Below are 12,871 nucleotides of genomic sequence, written 5' to 3'. Positions count from 1 at the left end.
GTGAGTCTCTTGACTGTTTGGTTTTTTTTTTGCAGGAATATTCATTTTTACTGCTTCCATGTTTCCTATGTTTATACTGTCATTTTTGGTTTCTCCTTTTTACTCAAAGAGTCCCCTTTAATATTTCTTGCAGGGATGGTTTAATGGTCATGAACTCCTTTAGTTTTAGTTTGGGAAACTCTTTATCTCTCCTTCTATTCTGAATGATTACCTATCTCTTCTTAACCACAGTGTGTAACGAGTTTGCTTCCGTACAGATCCATATCCAGAGAGGTGGGCTTGAAATCTGATGCAAGAACTATTGATGTACCATTCACTTCTTTTTTTTTTTCTTTGCTTAAATGCAGTATTTGTTTTAGAAAACTTAAATAAGGTTAAATAGAACACTTTCTAGCCACATCCCAAATTGCTTTAGGAATGTCACTGGTGCTTCATGTAGGTGATGTGATCTAACAAGAATGGTGAATATGGGAGGTCACAAGGGAAATCTGAACTCACTGAATACCATTGAGATCAAACCCCGGGTTCCATACCGGGAATAACTATCAGTGTAGCCCAGAACATCAGCTGGAGGGCAGGTGCTAGGGGAGAAGGGTGAAGATGACAGCCCACATATTCTGATTCAGGTGGACCCTGGACACAAACCAGAATTCATTCATGACGTCCTACAAGCCTTGACCCAAGTATTTATTATGGCTTCTTAGGAAAAGGTTAGGAAACAAGTTTGTTTACATGACCCATGACTGTGAGATTGCTCAGGAGTCCAAGGTTAGAAACGTTGGTAAATCCCAGGCAAAGTACTGACTCAGGGAAGTCCACACTTAGAATTCAAGGAGATAAAATGGGACACTGTGTTTCAAATCTGATTACCGGTTCAAAGTGTGATTACAAAGAGAGCACTATAAACAGCCCCGTCCCTGTAACTCTACCCATACTGGGCCTTGTTCCCCACAGAATGGGTCTGCTCTTACCGGTGGTGCTCTGTGCACTGGCTGCATGCTGTGGGGCTACATCTCCACCCCTGCCGCCCCTCAGATTCTGGCCTCCCATCGCCCGTGGCTGCAACGATTCAGGTATTCTGGAATTGGCAGGCTTTGCCTTGCAGGACATCAACAGGGACCGAAAGGATGGCTATGTGCTGAGCCTCAACCGAGTGAGCGATGTCCGAGAACACAGACAGGCAAGTGACAGTCCCCTGTCCAGGGCATGTGCTTGCACAATCTGAGGAGAACAACCAGGGAGGAGGGACCCAGGGACACATATTGCCAGGTACTTTCCGAATTGGAAGCCCTGCTAAGAACGCTCCCCTCTCCTCTGCCAGGGTATGCGCCACACCCCTATTGTTATTGTGCTAATAGTTATCGCACTCTGACCCTTCTCTACTGTCCCACAGGTTGTCAAAAATCTTCACAAACATCACAGACTTTGGCTGTACCATAACAGAGACTCTTTGGCCAGTCTTTAGGGGTTTCTGCTTCACGTGGGACACAATGCATTTCTCAACCCCCTCCAACAGGTTAACAGCCTGGGATCTCTGTTCTATTTCACACTGGACGTGTTAGAGACTGACTGCCACGTACTCAGCAGGAAGGCATGGAAGGACTGTGGGGTGAGGACCCTTCATGAATCGGTAAGTGCTCGTGTCCAGGAGCTCTGGAGAAGCTAGGTGTCCTCTGAGCTGAATGAAGATTGCTCACTATGTGCCACTCTTTAATGTTCTTCATTATAATCTCTTGGGCACAATGCCCATGTCGTTATTCCTGCACTGTAGATCAAAGAGCATCTAATTGAAGCAGTTTCTGTGAGTCCCAGTGGGAGCCATAGCCCCAGAATTGATGTTGCCATCAAATTGTTTCCCACCTCCAAGACTCTCCTGTAGTCTCTGAGCTAGTGTTCAAATTGTGAGAAAAAGGATCAGAGATACAGTGCTGTGGATGCGGATCTAAGGAAGACTGTAGAAGCAATGGAGGGAGAGCTTCTTTGTTGGTTTTATTTTGCTTTTGTTTCAGTGAACAGTGATATGAGACATGGGGCTGGGGAGAGGGAGGGTTTACAGTATGACAGCTCCCAGAGGTGCCATGGAAGGATTTCCTGGATTCCTAGAACCTAAAGGGCCTCAGAATCCATCCTTTCAAAGGCAACTGTTGAAGAGGCTTGAAAATAACATAGTCAGCTTTCTTTTGATTCTCAATTATCTTGAGGTTATTTCCATTAACCGATATGAAACTATATTTTGAGGGCAGGACTGTGTTTGGAAGTAAAGTACTTTTCTAATCATTTAACCAAATTTGTCAAATTGCACCTATCTGATTTTGATGAGCAAAGAGTTTGTTTACCCTGTTATGAATTATATTTGTTAAGGTGACACTAGCTGCTGTGATACATGCCCTAAAATGGGTTACCTGGGTGGCTCAGTCGGTTAAGCACCTGACTTCAGCTCAGGTTACAATCTCACAGTTTGTGAGTTCGAGCCCTGCATTCGGGCTCTGTGCTGACCGCTCAGAGCCTGGAGCCTGCTTCTGATTCTGTGTCTCCCTCTCTCTCTGCCCCTCTCCCACTCATGCTCTGTCTCTCTCTCAAAAAAAAAATGAATAAACGTTAAAAACACTTTTTATAATACATACCCTAAAAAGTATATACCGATTCCAATGTGATAGCGGTTTATTTCTCACTCATGTAAAGTTCAAAATAGAAATTCCTGATGAAGAGGACACCCAAGTTCCTTCCACATTGTGGCTCCAGACTCTGCCACCTTCAACTTGTGGTTTCTGTGACTGCCATGGTCATCTGGATAAGGCTATGGAAAGAGAGCATGGTGGGCAGGTCACGCATGGCAGAGCTTCATGGGCCACGTGGAAATTGTTACAGCCACTTCTCACCTTCCTGTGGTTGCAACTCAATTATACACAGTCACACCTAAGCTGGAAGGAGGCTGGGAGATGGGGTCCAGCTGCGTCTCAGAAGAAGGTTAAACTGTTTGTTGATTTGCTGGTGATTTCTCACACTCAAAACTGCCAAAATTGATCTTTGTTTTTCATTATTGAAAAATAAAGCATCCAGTCTAATTCGGGGGCTATGTTTTTATTATTATTTATTTATATATATTTTATTTTACTTTTATCTTCAAGTTAGTTAACACACAGTGTGGTCTTGACTTCAGGAGTAGAACCCAGTGATTCATCTCTTACATATCACACCCAGTGGTCATCCCGAAAAGTGCCCTCCTTAATGTCTGTCACCCATTTAAGCCACCCACCACCTCCAGCAACCCTCAGTTTGTTCTGTGTTTAAGAGTCTCTTACTGGGGCGCCTGAGTGGCTTGGTCGGTTAAGCGTCCGACTTCAGCTCAGGTCATGATCTCACGGTCTGTGAGTTCGAGCCCCGTGTCGGGCTCTGTGCTGACAGCTCAGAGCCTGGAGCCTGTTTCAGATTCTGTGTCTCCCTCTCTCTCTGCCCCTCCCCTGTTCATGCTCTGCCTCTCTCTGTCTCAAAAATAAATAAACGTTAAAAAAAAAAAAAGAGTCTCTTACTGTTTGCCTCCCTCTCTGTTTTGATCTTATTTTTCCTTCCCTTCTGGGGGATATTTTTAAAAGTCAGAGTTTTTTCTACAACGTCATAAAATGTGTTTGTCTGTTCCAGGTTTATGGTCAATGCAAAGCATTATTTTACGTTAACAGGCCAGGAAGAATTCTCTATGTACTTGCTTACAACTGTACTCTTCGCCCAGGTAAGAGAGCCCTCTGAATTTGTTCATTTTAATAAAATATGGAAAAAGAGCATGAAATGGGGCTATGCCTAGAGTATACAGGGTTCTCCCACCCTTACTTCCTACTCATACCAAGGCCACATTCTTCTATCCAGTATTTGCCTCTCCGGTGAAGTCCAACTTGCACTGCTCCTCTTCCCACGATGAATCTTCTTAAATCCCTGCAATTACTTATTAGTGAGGACTGCATTAAACCCTGAATTTTCAGTCTGATGTAAACGGCATAATCTCTATGCAGGTCCCCAGGCTCCCTCTCTAGCTCTCTCTGCTATTATTTCCCTGACCACACCCACTCTGCACTTGTTGTAGCTGGATCCTTCACTATATTCTGAACACACATTGCACTCTCCAGTCTCCACATCTGCCTGTCCCTCCTCCTCCGTGGAGGATGCCCTTGCCTGATACCTTCTGCCCTTAGAACTTACACCCATTCTTTGCGGACCCCCGCCAATGCCACTTATTCTACCATGTTCTCTATTCAAGAAAAGAAAGCTTCTCTCCTGTTCTCATTCCTATAAAACTTGAGCCTGAGCGCTCCTGGAACACAACATACTGCCTTGATTTGAGTCTCCTATCTTACATCACATAGAACAGGTATTCCTTCTTCCTTCCTGCCAAAGCCCTCCCTGGGTTCCTATCAGGTGTAAGGAGTCCATAGTATTGTTGAATAAATGAACTGAGAATGGGGCTGAAACTAATGACATTTCAAATACGCATATGCATTTATTCTGGATGCTTCTTTGGAAAGCAAGCATCCAAGGTATGGGAAAATAGGATATGGCTACTTGTCAAACCACTATGCGCCTGTGACTCCCTGGGTGGGTCTTGTTCAAGTGCAGATTCAGATTCTATAGATCTGGGGTATGGCCTGAAAGTCTGCATTTCTAACAAGCTCTAGGAGATAACAATGTTGCTGGTTCCTTTGGGAGATAAGACAACAGAGCAAATAGTTTCTTAGCCACGGTTTAAGCTTCCTGGTTGTGAAGATGAGTCTTACATAAATAAGAGAACAGCTAACAAGGCAGATGGGAACTGAAAATGGACGTCATAGGTGCCAGAGGTATGGGAGGTCAGGAAGTGACACGTGGGGGTGGTGCCAGGAGCGACAAGCTGAGGAAACCGCCTCACAATATGCCCAGATGCATGCAAATGAACACGCAATTGATCAAAACAATGCGTTTGCTCTACAAAAATAACTCCCAGAAAAGTTCTCTTACCTGACATTCATTCATATGAGTTTTGCCACCTCCAGGTCCTCCCAATCAGAAATTCTGGCTACATCTTTAGCCTGATTATTCTATCTAGTCCACACAGTGATTTGACCAATATTTGTTTCTGGCTCATTTGTATTTTTTAAAAAATTTTTAATGTTCTTATTTATTTTTGAGAGAGACAGACAGAACATGAGTGGGGAAGGGGCAGAGAGAGAGAGAGAGAGAGGGAGACGCAGAATCCAAAGCAGATCCTAGGCTCTGAGCTGTTAGCACAGACCCAGACATGGGGCTTGAACTCACAGACTGTGAGACCATGACCTGAGCTGAGGCCGGACGCTTAACTGACTGAGCCACCCAGACTCCCCATCACTTGTATTTTCTCATCTGGGAGGGTGTGCTTCTATCTTCCATATTTCATTCACTCATCCATTCATTCAACAAGCATTTGGTAATAAGCACTTATAATGCAATAGACCTTGTATTAGGTGTTGGGGACTTAAAGGTGGATTAGACGTGACAGTGATGAAATCCCAACATTTTAAGACACTCAGTCTGCCTGACAGAGGCAACGATGGTGGAAGATACTAAACTAACTGGGGAAAAGGTTTTACATCAAAATAAACACATATATTATGTATTTTTGAACAAAATTCCTAGGGTAAAAACCTTTGTGTGAGGTGAAAAAAAATCTTGCTTTAATTTTTTGTGAATAATGAAAGTAATACACACTCATGGCAGAAAACCCACAGTTGACAGCTTTCTTTCCAGATAATGCCTTTTCTAGTCCATCCTTGTCAAAACGATTATCTTTTTGTTTTTTTTTTCAATCTCTGCCTCTTGCGGTCTTATGATTTGTGGGATTAAAACTCACTAAGAAATTTTATTTTTCAACTTCTCTCTTTGGCATCAACAGTTTCTCGAAGAAGTATTCACACGATGTGCCCTGACTGCCCCAGCCCCTTTAAGTTGTCAAATCCCAAGGTTCTGGAAACTGCTGCCGAGTCCCTTGCAAAATACAACAAGGAGAGCGCGTCAAAGCAATACTCTCTCTTCCAAGTCACGCGGGCTTCTGGCCAGGTGAGGTTGAAGAGCTGTTATGCCAGCAATGTGTCTCATAACACTTGCTGTCCATGCTTAAGCTGAGACGTGGATATCAAGGCACTCCTTTTAGTTCGCACTGGAAAGCCTTTTCTTCATTCTCTACCTCAGTAGGCCTGATGCACAATTCAATCATGTGTCAGTTTCTGAAACTGCCATGGGATTTCCACCAGGTGACTGCATGTCACCTCATTCGCCTTAAGGCTAGAAGGGAAATGGACTCCTAGTCTCCTTGGCAATTCTACGTAGGCTCACTATTGGCTGCTACGTGCGCATATTTGATTGACCACGGACCGTTTAGCAAGTCAGTTTGTGCTGCATCTTAAGGCCCCGAGTGGATTATGAGCTTCACAGAGTAGGGAAAATGGCGGCTCATTTGTATTTGGATCATGTTGAATGAATTATATAGACAAAAAACTAAAAACAAATCTCCAGTGAGGAAAAATAAGCTCACCTAAGGGAAGGTTTTTAGAGCCCTTTCAAATCCTTAAGAAGGGAAGAAAGGTATGTTATGTTTTTTAAGGAACAAAATCGCAGTACTTGCTTTGATCTTGATGGGGATACAGGGTCAACAGGAGACCTGTGTTGACAGTGACGCTGAGGATGTACAGTTCCCATAAATAAAATGCTGCCAAACCCAAACCATTTCTCCATGTGGTAAGATTTGATTTTTATTTCCCAACTCTTGTCTCATACCAGTGGGTGTTTGGCTTTGCCTTCTTTGTGGAGTACTTAATCAAAGAGTCACCGTGTACCAAACACCAGGCCAGCAGCTGTGCACTTCAGCCCCCTGACTCTGTGGTAAGTATTCCTGAACATCTTCAGAAATGATTTAGGATTTGCATTCACAAGTCATCTCTATATGTACTTATTGAGCATAAATTATTGCATGAGGTGTTACAATGCATAAGATGCTTTTCTTCCCCTCAAGGAACAATTGATAATGCTGTTTAATTCTTCTTATATGTTGCTGAATTCAGTTTACCAGTGTTTCTTACAGGATTGTCCTTTTATAATCATAAGAGACATTAATTTGTAGTTTTCTTGTATTGTCTTTGCCTGATTTCCTAAGAGTTTAATATTGGCTTCATAGAATGAGTTGGGCAATTTTCCCTCCTCTTTGATTTTATTTTGGAACAGTTTGTGAAGGATTGGTGTTCATTCTTCTTTAAACGTTCATTAGAATTCACCAGTGAAGCCATCTGGGCCTGAGCTTTTCTCTGTGAGAACTTCTTGTTTTTGTTTGATTAATAACTCAGTCTCTTTACTTGTTATAGGTCTATTCAGATTTTCTGTTTCTTCTTGAGTAAGTTTTGGTAGTCTGTGTCTTCCTAGGAATTTGTACATTTCCTCTATGTTACCTACTTTCTCAGCATACAGGAAGATGTTCATAGTATTTGCTTCTTATTTTTGAAATATTAGATTTAATATCCCCTATTTAATCCCAATTTTAGTAATTTGAGTCATTTTTTTTCTTGGTCAGTCTAGCTAGTTTTGTCAATTTCGTTTATCTTTTCAAAGAATCAACTTTCAGTTTGTTTTGTTTTTTTTTTTAATCATCTAGTTCATTTATTTCCTTCCTGCTCTTTATTATGGCCTTCTTATTGCTTACTTTGGGATTAGTTCTTTTTTTTTTTTTTCTATTTTCTTAAGATGGAAAGTTATGTAAATGAGTTGCTATCAATTTTTTTCTTTAAAAAAATTTTTTTTTCATGTTTATTCATTTTTGAGAGAGAGAGAGAGAGAGAGAGAGAGAGAGAGAGAGAGAGAACATGAACAGGGGAGGGGCAGAGAGAGAGGGAGACACAGAATTGGAAGCAGGTTCCAGACCCTGAGCTGTTGGCACAGAGCCCGACGTGGGGCTTGAACCCACAAACCATGAGATCATGACCTAAGCAGAAGTCGGATGCCTAACTGAACCAACCAGGTGCCCCTCATTTTTTTCTTTTTTAAAAATAACATTTACATCTGCAAATTTTCTTCTACGCAGTGTTTTAGCTGCATCTAAGTTGCATATGTTTTGTTTTGGTTTCCATTCATCTTAAAGTATTTTCTAATTTTCTTTGTGATCTCTTCTTTGACCAATTGGTTATATAGGAGTATGTTATCTAATATTTGCAAAACTCCTCAGTTTTTTTCTGTTATCTACTTCTAATTTTATTCCATTGTATTTTGAGAATATACTTGATTTGATTTCAATTCTTTTAAGCTTATCGAAGTTTGTTTTATAATTTAACATAAGGTATATCCTGGAAAATGTTCCTTGCACACTTGAGGAGAGTGTATACTTTGTGCTTATTATCAGGTGGAGCATTCTGTAATGGTTGGTTTATAGTGTTTTTCAAGTCTTCTATTTCCTCGTTGATGGTCTGCATAGTTGTTCTATCCATTATTGAAAGTGAGGTTTCCAGCCATTATCGTTGACTTGTCTTTATCTCCCTCAAATTCTGTCAGTTTTTGCTTATGTTCTTTGGGGCTTTGTTGTTAGGTACATAAATATTTATAGTTGTTGTGTCTTCCTAATAAATTGAACTTTTTAGCATTATAAAGTGTTTTTCTTTGTCTCTACTAACAATTTTTGTCTTAAAATCAATTTTGTCTGATATTTGTATAGCCATCCCAGCTCTCTTTTGGTTATTGTTTGCATTATTTTTATTTTTTTCCATCTTTTAACTTTCAACCTATGTGTGTCTTTGAATCTAAAGTGTATGTCTCAAAAGCCTCGTGTAATCAGCCAGGTGAATTTTCTCAAGGAATAATTGGGAAAACATCTTCATCCTATTCTGTAGGGTCTTTCTCACTTGTCAATAACATCTGGGGCAGATCGCATAATTTTCTATTCATTTTCTGTAATAAGAACACTTTCACTTAGGTAATTGAGATTCACTCTGGGGTATGAATAAAATCTGTTCAATCAGTTCTGAACTAAAACTTCTATCTCCTACCCAATGCAAAGCTTTTTTTCTCTCTCTGTAGCTTCAGCCTGACTTAGAGCTTAGGACCTGATGTGAGAAAGGGGTCAGGTCTATTCTCTCAACTTTTCTTCCCCTTTTATAGTCTTTTGTTTAATTCCGGCTCATCCAAGTTCCAAGAAGAATGAGAGACAATAAGAGAAAAAAGTACAAAGTCTTTTTTATATAGCTGAAGTTGTAGTTTTCTCTTGATCTCCATAAAGCAAGTTCCAGACCTGCTTCTCTCAGGCGATACAGGTGTGGGTTTGTACAGAGGTCCTTTCTTGGCAGAATGATGGATTCTCTAGCTGACCCCTTGGAACCACCCCTTCTCAGATTCAGCCCCCACAGGTTTTTACTATTAAATGCCCCTTCTCTGGAAGATTGTCCCTTGAGTAGGTACTTTCAAAAGAGCCCTACCTATGACATTTGCTTAGCCCATGGAACCCTCACACATTTTTACTGTTCCAAACAGTGCGAACATCCTTCTCTTTTCTCTCTGTCTCCTTACCCTACCATAGTAGGGTCTTGCTTTAGCCAAGATCCTGCCTTCAGAATGCTCTGAGAGAGAAGCAGATACCAATATTCATAGCCCATATGTCCCCAAACTCTAGGGTTCACAGGTTAAGCATGCCCACAAACTCCCTCTTAGTGGTCCACTCTAGTTAGAGCACCAGATAGGCCTATGAATTAGAGTAACTCAGCAAATCTTAGAGTGGGAGTGACCAGGCTCTGCTTGGTACAGGTAACTGCAGTCTCTCCAGAAGGTTCTCATAGAGCCCATCCCCTATATGATTTGGTGATGAATTGGAGAAGGAAGAAGCTGAAGTACCATTCTCCGAGGACTTCCTACATTAATAAATTTTCCCATCTTAAGGAATTTCAAATCGTCTCTTTGCGTATTCTGGAAATGAGTGATAGAGCAATATTCAGGCAAGCCATTTAGACACATTTTAGTGAATTCCATGTGAATATTCTTAAAAGTTCTTTAGAAATCGAGGCAACATTTTATTAAAATATTCTATTTGTGCTCGAATATATGTACACAGTATGACTCTAAAATTCCTCTTCTAGGAATTTACCCAAAGGGAGTAACTAAGAATTTGTTAAGTAATGCAGAGGAATATTAGGTAGCGATTATAAAGAAAATCACAGAAGACTATTCAGTGCCATGAAAGGATTTTCACAATATATTATTAAATGACAACAGAAAGTTAGAAAATAAAATACGTAACATAATCCTGTTTATCTAGAAGAAAATATGTATGCAGAGGAAAAGAGGTCAGAAGAAACCAAATCATTGTAGGAAACAGTTAACTTCCATGCAGTCACAGGTCCTTTAATTTTCTTTTTGTTTATCCATATTCTAAATAACTATTATTACGTTTATATTAAGGAAATGAAATTATTTTATTTCTAAATTTTTAAAAAGTCAAAGGAGCTGAGAGGAAGTTTGTGTGAGAAGAGAAAACTCGGGTGGAACATACATAAAAGGCTACCATTACGTGAGAGATGAAAACAGGTTTTCAAAATGACCCAAGGGTAGAAGTAAGGCCAAGAGGTAGATGTTCTATAGACACAGATTTCTGCTCAATACAAAGAATTTTCTAATTGGGTTTGTTCCTCAAGAAATCCTTAGTTTCACATCACTGGAGGCGATTTAGCCTAGTTTGGGTGATTATTGGTAAAAATGATCTAGTGAGAACTGGCTCAGAGTCTGCCCATAACATGATAAGAACATAAAACTGTTGATTGCCTGTGTGTCTACACAAGCAGAAAGCTAATGGATTTCCATTTATAGGCATTGATAATCATAATACTCACAGGACATTGTATTTTCTCTGTCTTTAGCCTGTTGGTCTTTGCAAAGGTACACTGACTGAAAGAGAATTACAAAAGTTTGTCTCCGTGACTTGTGACTTCTTTGAACCACAGGTATTTTTCAGTCTAATTGTTTGTCTTCCTGTGAAGAGAGCAGATCATCTAAATCCTATGGGCCCCTACCCCACCCTCTCCTTTTCATTTCCTAAAATCTGTGATCACCACTGTATTCAGGCTGCCCCAAGGCCACACCCTGAGGGTGGCTAAAGACCTATCACACTATTTTTTTAGTCACAACGAGGTCCTATACAATAAGTAAGACTCCTTCAGAAACAGGAACATCCCAGCTCAGATGGCTCAGGCTGCTGAACACTGAAATCCAGTGGATTTCTGACACTGAAATCCAGTGTCCTGAAGAGCCTTACCCTGAACTGCAGGTAGAAGTTGTTTCACTGGAAATATCCAGTCCCTTTCCAAAAGTATTTATTGAGTGTTTACTATAAGGCAGTCAGCTGTAGTTGAGAGGATGATGGACACAGGACACCTGGTCCCTGTCCTTTCTGCCACCTGCGAGCTGTGTGACCCTGGGCAAGTTCTTACCTGTCTGAGTCTTGGTTGCCTTGTGTGTAGAATGGGGTTGCAACACCCACCTCATTCAGATCCCTGTGGGAAACCCTAAGAGGTATTGGAGGAACGACCCTGTACCTGGCCTGGCAATGAATAAGCAATCAATAAGATGGCTGGGGCTGTACTTACTACTGAGAGCAGAGTGATGGCTCACCAGGGACTTGGAAGAGACCATTTAACCTCCCTGAACCCCTGTTCAGCTCTGAATTTGTGAGGCTTGCAGTCAAGCTTCTGTTGTCTGGTTTTGCTTTTTAATCCTGAAGTTCATCCCTCTAGCTGGTCTCCCTTTGTTTTTGTTTTTCTTAATTTTGTATTTTATTTTAGAGAGCTGTGGGGAGTAGGTGAGGGAGGGGCCAAGGGAGAGAGAGAGACAGAGACAGAGAAAGAGAATTTCAAGCAGCCTCCACTCTCAGCACTGAGCCCAATGCAGGGCTGATTCCAGGACCCTGGGATCACGACCTGAGCCGAAATCAAGAGTTTGACACTCAACCAACTGAGCCACCCAGGCACCCCTAGCCAGTATCTCTTTGAAACGTTCCATCAGAAAGTCCCAGAACAGCTTGGTTCCGTACCAGGTATGGCAGGAGGTTTTCCAGGGAATGTTCCCTTATTTGAAAATGTTCTTATTTCAGGTTCCCGCCCCTGGAGGGGAAAACCCTGCAGCTAACCAGGGACCTGCGGACCTCCCCACAGTGGAAGAGTCCCAGCAGAAAATCATAGCCCCTACTAACTCGCCCTCCAAAGCCGTGCCTAAAGGATCTGTCCAGTACCTCCCCGACTTGGATGATGAGAAGAAGCCTGAGGATGCTCAGGAAAATAGCCCTGTTGAGGCCTTCCCTGTGCAGTTGGAGCTCACCACAGATCCCCTGGGAGAAAGTCTGGATGTTTCCTTCCTCTTCTTGGACCCTGAGGAGAAGAAGGTGGTTGTCCTGCCATTCCCCAAGAAGGAACAACGCTCTGCTGAGTGCCCAGGACCAGCCCAGCAGGCCAACCCTCTTGTTCTCCCACCTTGAGAACCACGTAGAGTTCTCATGCCTCAGGTGAAGGCATGGTCCCCTGTAGAAGTCAAATGTACAGAGTGACTCATAAAGTATATCTTTTTGACTCTTCTCGGTTTCATAATGTTATCTGGAAGTGGGAATTATGAGGCTACACTCTCTACTTGTACACTGGGCTGCATCCCTTCTGAACCACCCAAGGCCTCATATCATGTTCAGATGCCACTGTGCCTCTCATGTCTTCAGCCTCTCCTTCTGCAATCTTACTGACTTTTACCTAAATCTCTGATACAGGGCCTGCTATACTTAGGTATGCCCTCTTCCATCTGGGCAAGAGCACACTGATTCTTTTGATCAAAATGAGATAAAAATTGAAGGGTATCAAGAAACTGGGAT

At 41.8% G+C, this 12,871-nt stretch overlaps 1 protein-coding gene across 1 annotated transcript; it reads left to right on the top strand.

The window, feature by feature from the left end:
- Nucleotides 1–866: 866 nt before the first annotated feature.
- FETUB (fetuin B) lies at nt 867–12,586 on the top strand. The gene is made up of 7 exons (XM_015064336.3): nt 867–1,180; nt 1,517–1,630; nt 3,640–3,727; nt 5,894–6,057; nt 6,778–6,879; nt 10,881–10,964; nt 12,110–12,586. The coding sequence occupies exons 1-7, from the start codon at nt 956–958 to the stop codon at nt 12,488–12,490; spliced, it is 1,158 nt and encodes a 385-aa protein (XP_014919822.3). The 5' UTR covers nt 867–955; the 3' UTR covers nt 12,491–12,586.
- The last annotated feature ends 285 nt before the right edge of the window (nt 12,587–12,871 follow it).

This window comes from Acinonyx jubatus, chromosome C2, assembly GCF_027475565.1.
Source record: "Acinonyx jubatus isolate Ajub_Pintada_27869175 chromosome C2, VMU_Ajub_asm_v1.0, whole genome shotgun sequence".
Classification (NCBI taxonomy): domain Eukaryota; kingdom Metazoa; phylum Chordata; class Mammalia; order Carnivora; family Felidae; genus Acinonyx; species Acinonyx jubatus.
Note: the sequence above shows the minus strand (reverse complement) of the source record. Positions and strands in the feature narration are given on the sequence as shown.

Coding starts and splice junctions, on each gene's coding strand:
- FETUB (XM_015064336.3), top strand. CDS start 956: ATGGGTCTGCTCTTACCGGTGGTGCTCTGTGCACTGGCTGCATGCTGT. Junction 1,631..3,639: donor TGAGGACCCTTCATGAATCG/GTAAGTGCTCGT, acceptor TGTCTGTTCCAG/GTTTATGGTCAATGCAAAGC. Junction 6,058..6,777: donor TCACGCGGGCTTCTGGCCAG/GTGAGGTTGAAG, acceptor GTCTCATACCAG/TGGGTGTTTGGCTTTGCCTT.